General features: G+C 42.2%; 1 protein-coding gene across 6 annotated transcripts in view; it reads left to right on the top strand.

The window, feature by feature from the left end:
• The window catches only part of adgrl3.1 (adhesion G protein-coupled receptor L3.1), a 97,997-nt gene that overhangs the window by 32,364 nt on the left and 48,652 nt on the right, over nucleotides 1-16,981 (top strand). For all 6 annotated transcript variants that reach the window (XM_029448804.1, XM_029448652.1, XM_029448487.1 and 3 more), the window contains exons 5-7: nucleotides 6,341-6,450; nucleotides 13,310-13,324; nucleotides 14,472-15,260. In XM_029448804.1, coding sequence (XP_029304664.1) covers nucleotides 6,341-6,450; nucleotides 13,310-13,324; nucleotides 14,472-15,260 — 914 coding nt within the window. The remainder of the gene's footprint in view (nucleotides 1-6,340; nucleotides 6,451-13,309; nucleotides 13,325-14,471; nucleotides 15,261-16,981) is intronic.

Raw genomic sequence — 16,981 nt, 5'->3', positions numbered from 1 at the left:
TGTCAGCACAGGAATGCTGCTAGGTGGAATCAGGAGGAAGACTCCCCAAGTGTGTCCTGGAATCGGACGACGTGGAAGTTGCCATGGTTACCAGTGGAAGAGGAGAGGGGAGGAGAGGAGAGATGGCGGAGCTGAAAAAACTGTACATGGCTGAGAGCCTGCGAGCAAGAAAGAGGTTATAATGTGTTTGTGTGAGCATTATTTGTGTGCCTGATAAGACATACAATATTATTATTGATCACTTATTTCTTGTAAAATAGTTCAGTAATCTAAACTAATCTAATCTAATCTAGCCCATTAAAACTAACTAAATGGGTCAATTGTAAAAGGCTGAATTAACATGTGTCATGATTTAAACTCATATACTCAGTTCATTGTCAGCTGGCATGAGAATGCAGGGAGGTGCAGTTTGTTTGACAGTATATATTGGACACACAGAATATACAGTATTCATGGTATGCACTGTATATATATATATATTGCAAGTTGAGTGTCAAAAATGACACTTGACATGTTTAGACAGAATGGGAAAACAATGAGAGACAGTGACTTCCTCCAGCCAAATTTTAATAATGTAACACATTTCAAAGCTTTTTCCTGGTAGGGAAAACAACATTATTTTACCTGTGGCTTGTCTGACAGGCTGTTCGAGAGCTGCCAGAAACGCATTCAGGGACCGCAGAGGAGTGCGTCAGTGTTTGTGTGTATGTACTGTATACGTGTTTGCTGGTGTGTATGTGTGTGGGAAAAAAAGAGAGAGAGAGAGAGATAGATCTGTCATTTCTTTGTAAGTGTGGGGTGGTGGTGCTGGCACAGAATGTGATGCGTCTGCTTCTCTATACCCCCATGGTAGACGTATACACAGACGTACTTCACACAAGCACACACAGACAGACACCTGTTTTTTTTTTTTCTTCCCTTTCCTTCACCTCTGTCAATCACAATCACTGCATCACTCTTCAATTACTTACTACATCCCAGTTCCTCTGCATCCTCGCACAGTCTCCATCACTCCATTTGTCCATCTCCAAACAGCCCTACTGTATATATGTGTGTGTATAACCACATCAGGGAGCTAATAAAGCAGAAACGAGGCCAGTAGCAGCGGAATCTCATATGTGGTGTGTGTGTGTGTGTGTTTGAGAGAGAGAGAGAGACAGAGAGAGGGAGAGAGTGTGTATGGCCAGCATAACAGCTTTCTATCCTGTAGCAAGATACAGTAACTATGCTCTGTCTGCTGTCAAATGGGTTTCCTGAACTCCCGCAGGACATAAAGAGCCCTCTGAAATCATCTCTCCCCCTTCCTTTTGTTATTTTCACAAACTGTCTTTTATTTTATGCTTGTCCAACTGCTCAACTCCCTCTGCTTAATTTTCCCAGTTTAGGGATTTGAATTTAATTTCTTTTTGGAATGTGTTTATGGGTTTTTTTGCTTATTACAATAACTGTACGCATTTTTATTTTTATTGATCATTTGGACTTCTGGTACAGTGCAATCTATAACGGTTTTATCTATTATAATTCTTGTGGAATTGTGTTTAATCTAATTGTTTGTGAAATTAAATGCTGCCTGAAGGTATTTTTTATTTCCTATCAAACAGCAGCAACACGACCGTAAACAGTTGGGAGCATGTTTGTGTTATTTTCAAAGACATAATCTCTCAAGGCCACTACATTTAAAACAGAAATTAGATTAGATTATTAAAGGCAAATATGTGATCACAAGGCAATCATATTCATGTGAAATATAACGTAATATCCAACGTGATCTCATCCCTACTCGTCATATTTTACCGTTTTGGCGGCAGCACTCGGCTTCACTGTAATGACGCCGGGGGGGGTTAACATTTTAACACATGACTCAGTGACGTTTGACGGTATTGGGAGAGCGGGCCGGAATATCACTATGTAGTTTGTCATCAACTCTGTTATATATCAACTCATTATATTGTTGTGTCAAATACTTTCATTATGTGTTAAACTATCCCAACCATCCCCACTAAAACAGATAGTCCCACCTCATTATGGCTTTAGTTATTCAAACTGTCAAGAGCAGAACATGTTTTCCAGTGTGCGAGTCACCTCACAGCGTGGGTGAACAAACCGAGCAAAAATAAAATGGTCATATTACGCGCTTCATTAATCCGTACTGCATGTTTCGACCGTTGCACAGCTCTCACCCTGTAAAGAGATTTCTCAACATTCTGAACCATCATCGTTCCTGCTGGTTGGAAAAGAGAAAGCCAAAAGATGCCCAGTAATGCAGATACAAAACATTTTAGCAAAGTAGTTCAGGGATTGTAAACTCTGTTCTCAAATATTTAGCGTTCTTCAATATGTTGAAATAAAACTTTGAAAAATAATGAAATTGAGAAAATATCTTTGGCTGTGCCCAAAATGGCCACAGTCACGTATTCATTCCTCCCAATAGACAATAGAGTCTCTAATAACTCAACATGTCATGCATCTTATTTTGAAAAGCTATCTATTGTTGTTATTTATTTGATATTTCTATTTTTAAGCGGCCTTTAAAGAACACCATTTCCCATAAGCCTTGGACCTTGGCGTTTTAAGCGTCATGGCTGCACAAAAGGGGCAAATCCATTGGGGAGTTGAGGGGACGATGCTAGAACGGATGGGGCTGTTTATCTTTTTGATACACTGGGTGTACTGACAGTGTTCTAGAATGTTTGTATATGTGATGTTTCAATGTGTAGTTCTGGAATGTTTATATGTTTTTTTGGAATGTTCAGGCAGCACAGTCTAATATGTGTGTGTGTGTGTGTGTGTGTTTGATATTCAGATTCCATTCCAGAGAGTTTGTATGTGTTAAGCATGTTACTGTGACAGTGTTGCGGAGCGCTTTTGAATGTATTTTCAAATGTTGATTCCAGAAGACTGTGCTGAGGCTTTGTGCATCACTCACTCTCAGACACCTCTTTCAACTCATGAGGATTAGTTCCCGGCTCTCACTTGCTCTGTAATTATATAGTTCTTCAACACATCTGCACTCAAGCACACACACACACACACACACACACGCAGCCGGACGCACACACACACGCTCGGAAATATTTATTCCGTCTTACATCTTGCTTGCAGACACATACATGTGCTAGCACATATGTGCACACATACCTCCCCCCCAAGCCAGTGCCAGCCTCATCAAATCATCAGTCAGTCAGCTATGTTTATATGAGGGATAGGAACAGAGACGGAGTGAAGGGAGGTCTGCCAAACAAAGTGAAAAACATCACAGACAATAACAACAGCAGCACCCACTGCAGCATCGCAGCTTTCTCTTTCCCTGCCTGCCTGCCACAGCTCAGCTTTGTTAGTGAATAGTTTGTTTGTGTGTTTGTGTGCGTGTTGCACGTTGCAGGGAAGAAAGCCAGCAGGCAAGGCGGTATCCAGGCCACTGTCTTGTTTTGATTTGGTCATGCTAATAAAAAAAAAAAAAAAAAAAAAAAAAAGAGGAGCTTTTCTGCCTACGCCAAGAGAACCTCACAGGAAAGAATAAAGAGCTATTTCTGTGTTTGAGAGAATGTCCAAAAAAGGTTGCAGAGTTATGTGTTTGTGTGTGTGGGGGGTATGTGCATGTCCTGCATCTATATTCATCATTGGTCAGAATGCAGAGAGGACGCAAATTGTGAATTTTTGCTGATGTTTTAATGTTTTGTTAGGCTGCTGGATAAACACATTGGCAGAGCGGAAATGAGGGTAACAGAGAGAGAGAGAGAGAGAGAGAGAGAGAGAGAGAGAGAGAGAGAGAGAGAGAGAGAGAGAGAGAGAGAGAGAGAGATAGGAGAGAAGGAGATGGAGGTACTGGGGACATAAGGGAGTCTTTTTTGTCTCTGACTCAGACTACTGGCTCAGACAGAATGGTGACGTCAGCACAGGCTTTACTAAGGCTGGAGGGATCGCAGGAGAAACAGAGGGAGGCTGGAGATGACGCCCTGAGGGAGGCAGGAATGAGAAAGATATTAAGGAGGAAGAGAGGACAGACAGAGAGAAAGAAAGAAGCAAGTAATAAGAGGCCTACCACATATATTTGGGTGTGACTTGGGAAACTGCAGCTAAGTGAGTTTAAGACAGATAAACAGACAGGGGGAAGAAAAAAACAGACAGTCGGAATGAGAGACAAAGAAAGAGGAATGGAAAGCAATAATTTCCTGGCGGGAAGGATGAAGACAAAGGCTGAGAAAGAAATTGGTTTATTATCTTGGCTTAGAGAGTGGGGGGTGACGAAAAAGTAAGGTAGTGCGGACAAAAATAGATAGAGAAAGAGGGAGTGATAGCGGAGAGATAGAGTGTGCAAGAGATTATGTCAAATCTTTGCTCTCCCCTCTATTTAAAATACTAATCAATAACCTTCAGTACTTTATGACTCAGCTGTGAAAGTCCCAGAGAACTGAACTTTTTTTTTTTTTTTTTTTACACAGGGGCACAAAAGAAATAAACACACACACACATAGCTAGTGCAAAACCAAAATGTTCTCCCTTTTGCTCTCTTCAAAACACATTTGCATCTTTTATTTCTTCTACACCACCTGTTCTCTGCATTGGGGCTTTTTTTATGTGTTATATTTCACATATTTATGCATTCTGTTGCTTTGTGCAATGACATTCTGATGTTGTGTGGTTTCACTGGCCGGTTCACTACCCCCTTCTTCTTAAAGGATGAGACATTTTTTGAAGCCCACCAAAGACCCTTCTTGGTGTTTAACAGTGTTCAGGATCTTTCTCCCTAAAGTTTGTGTGTGGAAATAATGAATCACGGCAACACTGTATTTGAGTAACTTTTGAGTGAAGTATACGGCTCGTCTTTATCTCCCATTGGGATGACATCATAACTAAAGGACGTTTTTTTATATGCGAAGTCATTAAATGGGGTATTTACGCTCTGATTCACCACTGTGGGCCAGGGAGTCGTGTCCATTGGTCAGTGTTGCAGACAAAGTTGTGGCGGCGTGTCAGTTTGTGTGTCCCCCCCCCCAGTCCACAACTTGCACTGATGACAGGTGACCGATGATGAAGGCACCAGGGCAAGAAATTAGAAAGCACAGAGGCGAGAAAAAAGAAGGGAGAGAGAAAGGAGAGAAGGCTGGCGGGTATTGTTATTAGAATATGACGGACAGCGCAACACGTAGAGTTTTAAACTTCAGTAAACCTCACTTGACCACAGACGCACCGGCCAGCAACAGACACTACGTCACAGTAAGTGGGTGTGTAGCCTACACTGGTTCTCTGTGTTATAAGTGAATATTGAACTAAAAATTAAATTAGCTCTCATGCATATTTCATTATGCAAATTGTTGAATGATACTGTAAGAAAAGAGACTTGAGGGGTTTGGTCATGCTCATTAAAAAATATCTCAATGGGAGAATCGGAATGTTTTTAATGTAAATGTCTGTCTTGTTTGACAGGTGCGCAGAGAGGGAAAGAGGGAGAGACAGAACAGTTGTACTAATTGAAAGATTCCGAAGAGAAGATAAATGGCTGATCTGCCTTCCTAAAATAGACATTTTCTCCACATGCGCTTTTTGTCCCTAGTCTTGAGCATGAAGTATTCTTCATTCGTGTTATTTCAATAATGTATGTAATCCAGGAAGTGCCATTGAGATAAAGTGGCACTTCAGCATTTTGTGTTATTACCTGTATCTATAATGATAATGAATGGGCTCCAACCACCACCAAATAAATCCTCATTGGCTGTGAGGACTGGCCTTAGCATGTTTAATTACAAGCACTTAGACCTTAATGTCATGTGTGCATTTTTATAGCCGCACATCTAAATGCCTGTAAACACAAACCCTCACGGGGACATAGTAAATATAGTGTGCAGCCTTACATAGACTGTGTTAATAAGAGTGAGGAATACTTACATTCTGTGTGTCAGAGGAGAGGGCCCCCCTGATAATTAAAATTAATTATCTGGAGTCTGGGGCAAAATACTCTTAAAGTCATAGGTTATTGTTCTGACTGCTTCACAAGCACATAAACACAGACTCACTATCACACAGACTCACACACGCACACACCAGAAGTGTCCTTGTGCAACAGCTCTTCACTCACCATTGTTGACCACCTTGTGTATGAGTGTACTCGATGATTCCATTAGTGTAATGTCGGCTCTCTTTTCAATCTAAAGGGTCCTTAAACTCAGATGACTCTTCAGTGTCAACATTACATGTGTCAGAGTCTGTGTTCTGTATTATAGAGCGCTGTGGACTTCAGAAGACATTCAGCATGTATGCATCTGTTAGTGGGTGTTTGTGAGCACATATCTCTGGGCATCTGGATGTGTAGAACTAACATATCTGCCTCTTCCCCATGTAGATGCAACAACCGTACCCAGTGTGCGGTGGTGGCCGGGCCTGACGTCTTCCCTGACCCCTGCCCTGGCACATATAAATACTTGGAAGTCCAATATGAGTGCGTCCCATACAGTAAGTACCCTTCTTTCTTTCTTTTTTTTTAATCTCTGGTACTAGTCATTTGTTTGAGTACACTGCATCTTCAGTAACAACAATCATCAACATATTGTGAATATCAGTGAGATTTGTCTGAAATACTGACAGAGTCTTTAAAATAATCTCTCTTTACGATCGCGATACATGTTTGCCGTTTTCTAAAGTCTGTGTTTCATACTGATTTATGAAAAACCGCAGTCACTTAATATGTGAAGCTATGATGACACTGCTCCCTGGGAAACTCCAAGGAAGGAAGGATGAGAAAGGAGGATGGGCTCCAACGATGGCAGATGGTGATTTGACCTTTGACCTTGTGATAACAGACTGGGAGGTCGTATTCACTGGAGTGAAACATTCCTGGGACATGGTCGCTAAATATACCGACAACTGTGAAACTTTTTGTTGTTGTTTTACCAGCATTTTCCCCAAAATCTGGGTTACAGCTCATTGCATAATGAATGCGTAAGAGTTCATGGTCTTTGTGGATTAAAAACATCCATTTGTCCTTGATGTTTTTTTCACACGGCATTCCAGCTTAGAGGATTTGTCCAAAGGCAAAACAAAAATGCAACTTCTGTGTCTGTTTTACGGAAAAAATAAATCTGAAGGGATTCCCCCGATGATTCCTCTCCATCACAAGAGGCATTCACATTTAAGTAGTTCACATAGCAGTTATATTTGCCACATGTTGAGGTGGATTACCTTACCTGAAAATAGCAAAACAAGTCAAAAAATGATTATCCATGAAAAGAGGACATATTACTCTACAAGTAAAGAGTACAGACACTGGACGTAGAAGAAAATACACAACGTTAAAGAAAACAACTTTCTCAATTCAATAATAGACCTAGTGCACTTAAGTGGCAGATTCCAAATATAACTTTCGGATGGAAATAGATACTAATCAGCTTTTATAATAAACAAAATGTTAAACCGAATACTACTACTCCATATTACATTGTACATGGTGTCCTTTGTAAAGCGCAGAGATACGTGGGCGTCGTGAAATTTAAATGTGTCTCTATTTGTATACATGTGAAGTACTTTACGTCGCATTGATGCCGTCTTTTACTCACTACAAAACACATCTGCAGTAGAAAGAGTTGGAGATATAGAAAAAGTCAAAGGTCATGTCTGGTTGGAACAAACGTTTTGAACTTGAATTTTTCTGCATAATTCCTTTAAAGTGTTGCAGTCGTCACCGATACTTATTTTGAGTCTTTGTCTCACATTGTCTGAGTGTACAGCCTTGGCACCACGGTCTATACAGACGGCCAAGGTGATCTCCCACACTGAAGCATTCAATTATGTCTGGCTAAACGGCTCTTGCCTGGCGTCTAGAATGACCAACAGATTAAATAATAGGACTATCAGAGCCCTCTCTGGAGCAGATGGAAACACAACCTGATACCTGCTTAATGCCCCCATCAAGTGCGCGTGCACACACTCGCACACCACACACATCGCAAGCATCAAAAACAGGGTGTGTGTCAGTGTATGTTTTCTGCTCTGGTTTCGTCCATCCGTTTGAAACGTGTCTACGCGTTCCGTCTTCATCCGCGTTTTAACTCGCACGCCTGCTTGAAAAATACAGCGCTACGTATTTCATAGATTAATCATGGGAAGGAACAGTATCTTATGAAGAGTGCAAAGGAAGATGAGTCGCATGCGGATCTGATAAACAATGGGTCCGTCAGGGTAACGTTTCCCCCAGCAAAAATAGACAGCATCTGAAACCAAAGTCATTAGAGAGCTCAGCTAACAGAGGGAGGGACAGAGAGAGAGAGAGATGGAGCATTGGAGAGAAGGAGGGAGACGGAGAGAGATGGAGCACTGTGGAGAGAGAGAGAGAGAGAGAGAGAGAGAGAGATAGAGAGAGCCTTTGACAGTACATTAGCAGTTTTCGTGTACTGACTAAGCGTTCGGGCTGGATCAGGTAGCGCTGTGATACACTACCTGGCTCCTGTGGGTGTGTTTAGCTGTGAGAAATGTTGCACAACGTTGCAGAGACAAATATGATGTATATAAAGGTGAAACTAGTGCTTGGATACCATGACTCTACACCTCTGTGTTGTTCTGTCTGAGAATACCTAAAGTTTTACGTGGCACGACCTTTTCACGGAGCCCTTATAACGCATCTTTAAAATATTTATCAAATCTATTTTTTTTTAAGGGGGGCGCAATCGTGTCTGAACGTTCAAACAAGATACTTTTGCTCGCTGATATTCAGGCCGGAGATCCAGCACTCTACGATCAAGCTGGCATGCTTGACATAGCAAATCAATGCTGTCAGCTGCGTTGTTGTGAAAGATACATTTTGTAAGACATTAAGCGGTGATATATCTCCAAAATGTTGCCATGAATCAAGACGGATCGATAAAGGAGGCTTGTTTTCTGAAATATATGAGAGTGTACTCAAACTGTCGCATCCCTAAAACAGTCAACAACTTTAACAAATCATCATATTTACATTGGAAGGCAGGGTCGGCTTTAGTGCACTCAAATCGCTGTAACATTAAGGGGACATTCATAACTCAAGCAGGAATCCCTCGACATTAAGCACACTGCTAGCGCTGGTTGTCGAGTGTAAACACCTGACCCCCGAGCGATCACCTCTGAGGCCGGGTGTTGCTAATCACAAACTGATTGCATGGAAAGAAAACGAGCTGAACTCCAAAGAGACGCCATTTTCCTACTGTAGAGGAACTTTTTCCCAGCACTGATGTTCAAGTAGAGCGGTTATGTTTCCCACGACACTGATATTGTAAACAAATCTCAAAGTGGGGTGTGAAACAGGTAATTCAATTATGTACGGTTTAGTTTTCTGGGAAATCTTGCCCTTCCACCTCTCTCTTTTTTTTTTTTTCTTGGAGGATTTTTGGCTTGCTCTATCTTCCCAGCTCTTCATCTCTCCTCCCTGCACTGCAGGTTTCTGGCTCTTTTCCAAAGCTAAAATCAAGTGCTCTCTTGCTTTCTCTCTCTGGCTCTCTGTGGCATGAGTGTGTGTCAGTCGTGTGCCAAACTAGCCAGCTAGCTTTGGCAGTAATTAGCCACCTGTGTATACTTGCTCATAGCACTGCAGGCGGACTATAAATATCCATACATTAGCACACTACTGTACAAAGTACTTCTCCGAGGCAGCTCTCACACATGGATACATTTAATCTCTGCGAATGAGCTATCGCCGCAGAAAAAGATACACGATGATTTGGATTGTTTCATTCGTAGTCATCTGTTTGAAAAAGAAAAGGAAAAAAAAAGAATTGGGAACACTTGGGATTATGTCTATCCATTTTCTCATCTTCATACAGCAGACCCTGGCTCTCCAACAGTTGTTATGAAGCAATTAGCCTACTACCACATTTAGTGTATTAATCAGAAAAGCCAGTGATATGTTATGCAATACCCATGCAGTCTATTTTAGACAATAGACGTGGCTCAGTAGGAGAGCTAATTAAAAGATAAAATCACCTTCTTGTCTGTCCAATTAAAGACTTCTGTCAGTTTGGACCCTTGGAATACCTCCATCATGATAACCATGAGAAGAGCCATGTGTGTGTGTGTGTCCCTCTCTCTGTATGTACATTATACTGTGTGTGTGCGTGTTTGTGTGAACACATATGCAGGCGATTTTCTGTTTCCCAGAGAGAGCGAGGGAAAATGGAAAGGAACCAAAGAGACAGAAGGAGAGAGTCGGTGCGAGAGAGCCGGAGCGACAGCTGAAACAGAGATAGAGAGAAATAGGTTAGACGAGGCCAGCAGACGAGGAACAGGAAGAATGAATTAACTGATAAAAAGACACAGAGTAAGGAGGTGGACAAGGTTTGGGTTGCGAAAAGAAGTGGAAATACAGAGGACAATACAGAGGACGTAAGGGAGAGAATGAACCAGGAGAAAGACGCGGCGTGAAAACGACGAGAGAGAGAGAGTGGAAGCAGGTGAGGATGAGAGGACAGAGAAAGAGAGGAAGAAGAAAATGGTCTGTGTCCACAAATGACCTTGGGCTTTAGCCGGCTGAAGCTGATTGGAGATCAGAGATAGTAGTGGTAAGGCTGCTGTCACCACTCGTCTGCAGGAGCACGCACGCACACGAGCGCGCCCACGCCCAACACAAGCACACACACTTTCCTCCTAGCTGAATACCTCCTTAATAAACCGTATGCTTTCAATAAAAATGCTAATTATCTTTACACTGCACCACAGTCAGGTTAACACTGCTTCTGTGTGAGTGCGTGTACGAGAAATAGAAATTGAAAGACAGAATGGAGAAAAGACAGAGAAAGCTGCTCATGTGATTAAAGAACAAAATACAATAAAATGTGAAGATACTAATACATATATTAATAAATATTTACATGATTTTGTTTTTTTATATAAATATGAAGCTAGACCGGCAACACATAGTCACAACAGATGATGTCTCCTAGTGCTATTGTTCTGCTACTCTTTTTTAATATAGATTCAAAGCCTTGCCGGGAATAAATGAGCAGAATAGTTTGTTGTAGCTACAGAACTAACTATTCAATTGTGCAGTCTAAGTGGTTTTGGAAATGATCAGTCAAAGATACTGAATAGATAAAAACACGACACCTCTACAGAATTCAATTATAAATAACATTGACAATAACATTGAGAAATTATGTTGTTGACGTTTTCTCGGAAACAAAGAAAATTTGTGGTAGTCCATATTTTTTATGAGCCCTCTCTGGGCTAACTTAGCGGTCGCACTGAAGACCTCTCGTCTTTTGCATCACCTTGCATGCTCCAGCTAACCTTGAGAAACCCTTTCAACAAATGTCTCACCTACCTACAGTGTATTCACTCTGTCAAAATCCTGCGCACTGGAAGATGAATGACTGCTATTTGTGAAAAACTTTCATTTCTTACCCTTGTCATGGACATTAAAAGCAGAGATGCCTCAAAAAAAATTCTTGCAATGAGGTCACAGAAGGGGGGGGGACGTCCACTAATCTAGTGAAACAACAAGCAGCGATACAAATTGAATGACATTTGTTTGACATTTTGTGTGCCATTTGCTGTACTTGTTGCCGCCCCACTTTTTCATTTGAAATCTATTAGTCGCTTGCAACATTGAACTCTGCGTGTTTTTCTTTGAGTCTGGGAGGTTCTATAAGAGACTCAGGTGATGAGAAGTCCTTGTTGTTCTGTGTCATTAATCCCCGTCTTCTCAACCACAATGTGTCTCTTCGTATTGTTTAAAGGTGTGTGTGCGTTTGGTAAATCGATATCTGTCCTTCCATCGCAAACACCCTGCTCTGCACAGACACACTATCTGCTTTCTTTCCCAGTTTTTTTCCCCACAAGGGAACAACTTCCTTGTGGTGAACCATTTTATATCTTCACTAGTAACGGCACACACACACACACACACACAAACAAACACACTCACACATACACATATACACACTTGTTTTAGGTTTAACACGATCTCCTTCCAGAGATTGCTTATTTATCGCGAGTTGTACTAAGCCGCACCAGTTACCATGCATTTTTCATGAGCCTAGGATTTAATAGTTGCTCTTGTGTGTACGCGTGTGTATGTGCGAGTGTTTCTGTGTGTCACATGTGTTTGTGTATGGATTTTGAATGGTGATGAGTTTTGGTTTTAATGTGTTTTTGCGTGTACCGTGCAATATGTAGTGCACTTGTGCTATATATAAACATGTGCCATCCGGAAGTCCTTCCAAATGTTTTTCCTTTCCTTTCCTCTCTTCCTCCTCTCCTCTCCTCTCCTCTCCTCTCCCCTCTTCTCCTCCTCTCCTCTCCTCTCCTCTCCTCCCCTCTCCTCTCCCCTCCTCTCCTCTCCTCCTCTCCTCCACTCCCCCTCTCCTCTCCTCCTCCTCCCCCCATTCCTCTCCTCTTTCCTCTCCTCTCATGGGACCAGTTCCATTCAGTAGGTCTCTAACGGTCTTGAAAGACACAAGGGCACTGCCTGCAGGATTAGGTTTCTGCCATGTTCACATTCCTCTCAATCCCCCTGGGAGCAAGGTGGAATGGAATTCATATGTTTAAGAGGCTTCGAGCAAGTGTGCACATTTCATTGCGGGGTGAAATGAACAATCCTCCGTCAAAGCTCTAAGGATAACGCTTGGAATATAATAGACAGAGAATTGGTGTATGGGTAGAAGCAAACCAGTGCATTCAGTATGCTCCCATCTCCATACACAGATGATTGCGCACTCATACGCAGAGTCACACAGAGTAGGTGACATACAAAAGGTGTTAGCTTACCCACTGTGCATCAGAAAGATTTTTAATGTGGCAGTTATGGCTGGTCCACTGAAATGTAGTAATCAAATCAATGTTCTGGTTTTCATTGCTCTTTTGCTATTAGCATACATTAAAGAGCTTATTATCTCAGGTCGTTTTACATCGCTGTATTTTCTGCATTAAGTATAAGAGCGCCATGGATGCTATGAATCTTTGTGTGTTTGTCTACGTCGTGTCATGCTCTTGTGTGTGTTTGCCTTCGGTATCCCTCTCCCTCTCTCTGTGTCTGCATGGCACGCGTGTCTGTTCCCCCATATGTATGTGTGCGTGTGAGACATATGCAAGATGCATTACTGTCAGAAAGCTTCCCCATTGCAGTGCGGTCTCCTCAGACGCTTACGTAATGTTATTACCAATCACACATGGAGAGCATCCTGGCACTCTCACAAGGTTAGGATGAAATATGAGAATGATTATGAAGATCTGAGATTGTATTATCATGATTTCCTTATTATTGCATCATTAATCTATTTTTGTCTCCTGTCTCTTATCTCTTTCTTTCTCTCCCACTTTCTTTTTTCTTCAAATCGTATGGCTCATGCAGAAGTAGAACAAAAAGGTAAGATTGTAAAACAAGCACTCCCACATTCACACATGCTCAAAATCTGGGGGTTGGGTGTCACTTTTTGATGCCGGCGCCTCAAACGTTTGGTGGAATGACATCTCTTTCAAAGTCACTGCTGCTATTTTAAGACAGCTTGATCTCAGCATATAGAGGCAATTTAGAAACACTGGTTCTCATTAGACACACTCTAGACCCATATTATTTCATGCTATCGCATAGGATGTCACTTACCAAACTCTCCACGGGTCGAGCGTGTTTTTATGAGGAGCCAATGAACAGAGAATTACATTGACATTTAATATTTCAAATGCTTCCCCATGATAGGAAAATTGTGCCAGTACTTTGAATAGCCAATGAAAATTCAATCAATATTCCCAGCCCTGTGCGTGGGATCGGAAATTGCACATCTGGCCCATCTTGCTATGTGTGTGTGTGTGTGTGTGTGTGTGTGTGTGTGTGTGTGTGTGTGTGTGTGTGTGTGTGTGTGTGTGTGTATGTGACAACATTCCAGTTAAATTACAAAAGGTCCCTATGACTCCGGTCGCACCGGCTTCCCAGAATTTACAACGTCTCCCACATCACTCATAAAACATGACCCCAGTATTCAAAGATGGGAATACCAAGCGCAGACTGGGGAATGAATTATTGTCACAATTGCAGAAACAGCAGGCGATAAAAGACGTGTTCTGCTCTACAGTTGGTTGTTCCTGACAGAGATAGAAAGGGAGGGAAAGGAAGAAAGAGCTATGAGACTAATGAGGGATCCGGGGAGGAAGGGAGGGAGAAGTGGGAATAGTGGGGAAGGGGTGTGTAGGGGGGTGTGTTAGAACAAAATGTGCTATTTTCTCTTTTCCTCTTAGCTGTGAGAGCGGGGTATTATCTGTTGAATGGGAGGCATGCTGTTGCTGTTCTTGAAAATGACAGTGACTATACAACATTCAAATCACAACACAGTAAGCCTATCATGTCATCATCGCTCACTTGGTGGTTAAGGTTGAGTTATAACATCATTTAACATTTATGAAAAGAGGCAAACATTTTACAAACACAGTCAGGAAATCCAGAGAGAATCGTTGACATTTTACGGCGACTGCATAAAAATGTATCTAATGTAAAACAAATATTGTAATTTCTTCATCAGTGTTTCTCTGCCCTGGCATTCTGCGAGGAGTGTACCAAAGTGAACATCTCTTTGAGTCCGATCACCAGTCTGGCGCGTGGTGCAAAGACCCACTGCAGGCCTCAGACAAGATCTACTACATGCCCTGGACGCCGTACCGCACTGACACACTGACAGAGTACTCGTCAAAGGAGGACTTCATCGCAGGCCGTCCCACCACCACCTATAAACTCCCACATCGTGTGGACGGGACCGGTTTTGTCGTCTATGACGGTGCGCTGTTCTTCAACAAGGAGCGCACCCGCAACATTGTAAAGTTTGACCTTCGCACTCGCATCAAGAGTGGCGAGGCCATTATTGCCAACGCCAACTATCACGATACCTCACCATACCGCTGGGGGGGGAAGTCGGACATTGACCTAGCGGTGGACGAGAATGGTCTGTGGGTGATCTATGCAACAGAGCAGAACAACGGGCGCATCGTGGTGAGCCAGCTCAACCCCTACACCCTGCGCATTGAAGGCTCCTGGGACACCACCTACGACAAACGCTCTGCCTCCAATGCATTCATGATCTGCGGAGTCCTGTACGTGGTGAAAACTGTCTATGAAGATGACGACAATGAAGGGACGGGGAACAAAATCGACTACGTGTACAACACTGATAAGAGCAAGGAGATGACGGTTAACATACCGTTCCCCAATTCCTACCAGTACATCGCTGCAGTGGATTACAACCCGAGAGACAACCTGCTGTACGTGTGGAATAACTACCATGTGGTCAAGTACTCGCTGGACTTCGGCAACAATGGTAGGTCCCACTTTCAATACTTCTTCCTCCACCTCTTCCTTGTCTTCCTGCCATTCTTAATGTCGTTTTTTTACAATTTAGTACCATGTTTAATTAGAAGAAAACCGATGTCGGTTGAAGTACTTTACCCCACTAAATGTATTGGACAGTCTGTGATGTGATTTTCTAAATCTTCACATTGGAATACCTTGGCATAATTGTAATGATTTTAATATTTATTCCTTTTAATATTCATGATGATAAATTACTTGTTGTTGTGACATAAGGAATACTTACAGCCACTAATCTTCCTCTAATAATTAAAATGACTTAAAAAAAAGAAGAAAAAGAAAAGCACCATCTGTGCAATTTAGCTTTTCAATTCTGTCTGTCTCCCACCACCCCACCCATGGCATCTGCATGTTTTCAGAATAAATTAAAAATTAACAAAAAAAACTAGAGAATACCTTTAGAGCTGTTGGTAAATTGTAGATATCTGCGCAGTTGCCATTTGTGGAAAGGTTTCTGTCAGGCAAAGAATAATTCAGTAAGACGTCCTTGATCTGCACCTTTAGAGGAATATCTCTAATGTCATGCTGAGCCTTACATACTGTAAAAGCCTCTTGCCTTTTACTGTACCGCTTGCCAGCCTTCTCTTTAGTTTCCCCCGCTGCTTAACAATTTGTAATGCATTCCCCGAAAATGGAGCCAGGAGAGTCTGGAGGTAGGAGGAACAATACCGCATTCATACAGGACATCCACTTATGATGACAATCTGAAGATCAAATGTGTATCTCTGGTTGTTCCCATTCCCAGAGACCCAAATCTGCTAATACATACATATCACTACAAAAACACAACACAACATCAACGATAGCAGCCATCTATTTTAAACAAAATGCTATGATAACTGTCTGCTGTTTGGTGCTGCGCAGGTAGCATAGAGACAAGGTTAGTGACTAGCTGGTGAACATAGCAAACGATTTAGCTGCTAAAAGCCAAATATTTCCCTAATGAGTTGGTAGAGACCTAAACAGAGCTAAAAGAAGAGTGTACATTGAACTTACATTTGTCTGATCAGTGAAATGTTTGCTAACACGTTTGCCACAGTCATTTTATAAGTTGTGTCAATGTTGTGCTTACAGCCTGTTCTGCTGCCAAGTGGCCAAAACTTCTATTACTTAAGTGTAGCTTTCAAGTCCTTTAAACATCACATCCTTCATTTATGAATCAGTAAATCCGATCAAATGCAGGTGAGTTTGGTTAAAAACTCATGATAGATATGCCTGTTTATCTAAGCTGCGCAGGGTCTGACTCATGTTCGACCCGGTTTGGAGAGGTCATGAGTTCATTTTGCAGGTCAACTCATTTAGATCAACCATCGGCAGCATCGCTGTGTCCGTCTGAAAGGGCTAGGAGTACGCTGTAACCCTCAGTGACTCTCTTTCTACAGTGGTGTGGGGTTAGACTCCACCCTCCCCTCCTTCCTTCCTTCCTTCCTTTGGATGGAAGGGCTTAGGCCCCTGGAGCCTGAAGGGCTATTTGCCCAGCGTAATTGCCTTTCAGCACCTTTCTATGGAGTGGTCAAGGCAGTCTGACTGCGTGTCTTATTAAATGATGGCTGAATTAATGCATGCTCTTACACGCAGTTAGAAGGCGCAGTACAAGGAATTATAGAGAGGCAGCGTTAAACTTGGTTTCTACCGATTAGTGTGCGTGTGTGAAGGGAGGCCTTGCTGTAA

The sequence above is a fragment of the Cottoperca gobio genome, chromosome 1 (genome assembly GCF_900634415.1).
Source record: "Cottoperca gobio chromosome 1, fCotGob3.1, whole genome shotgun sequence".
In the NCBI taxonomy this organism is placed as follows: domain Eukaryota; kingdom Metazoa; phylum Chordata; class Actinopteri; order Perciformes; family Bovichtidae; genus Cottoperca; species Cottoperca gobio.
Note: the sequence above shows the minus strand (reverse complement) of the source record. Positions and strands in the feature narration are given on the sequence as shown.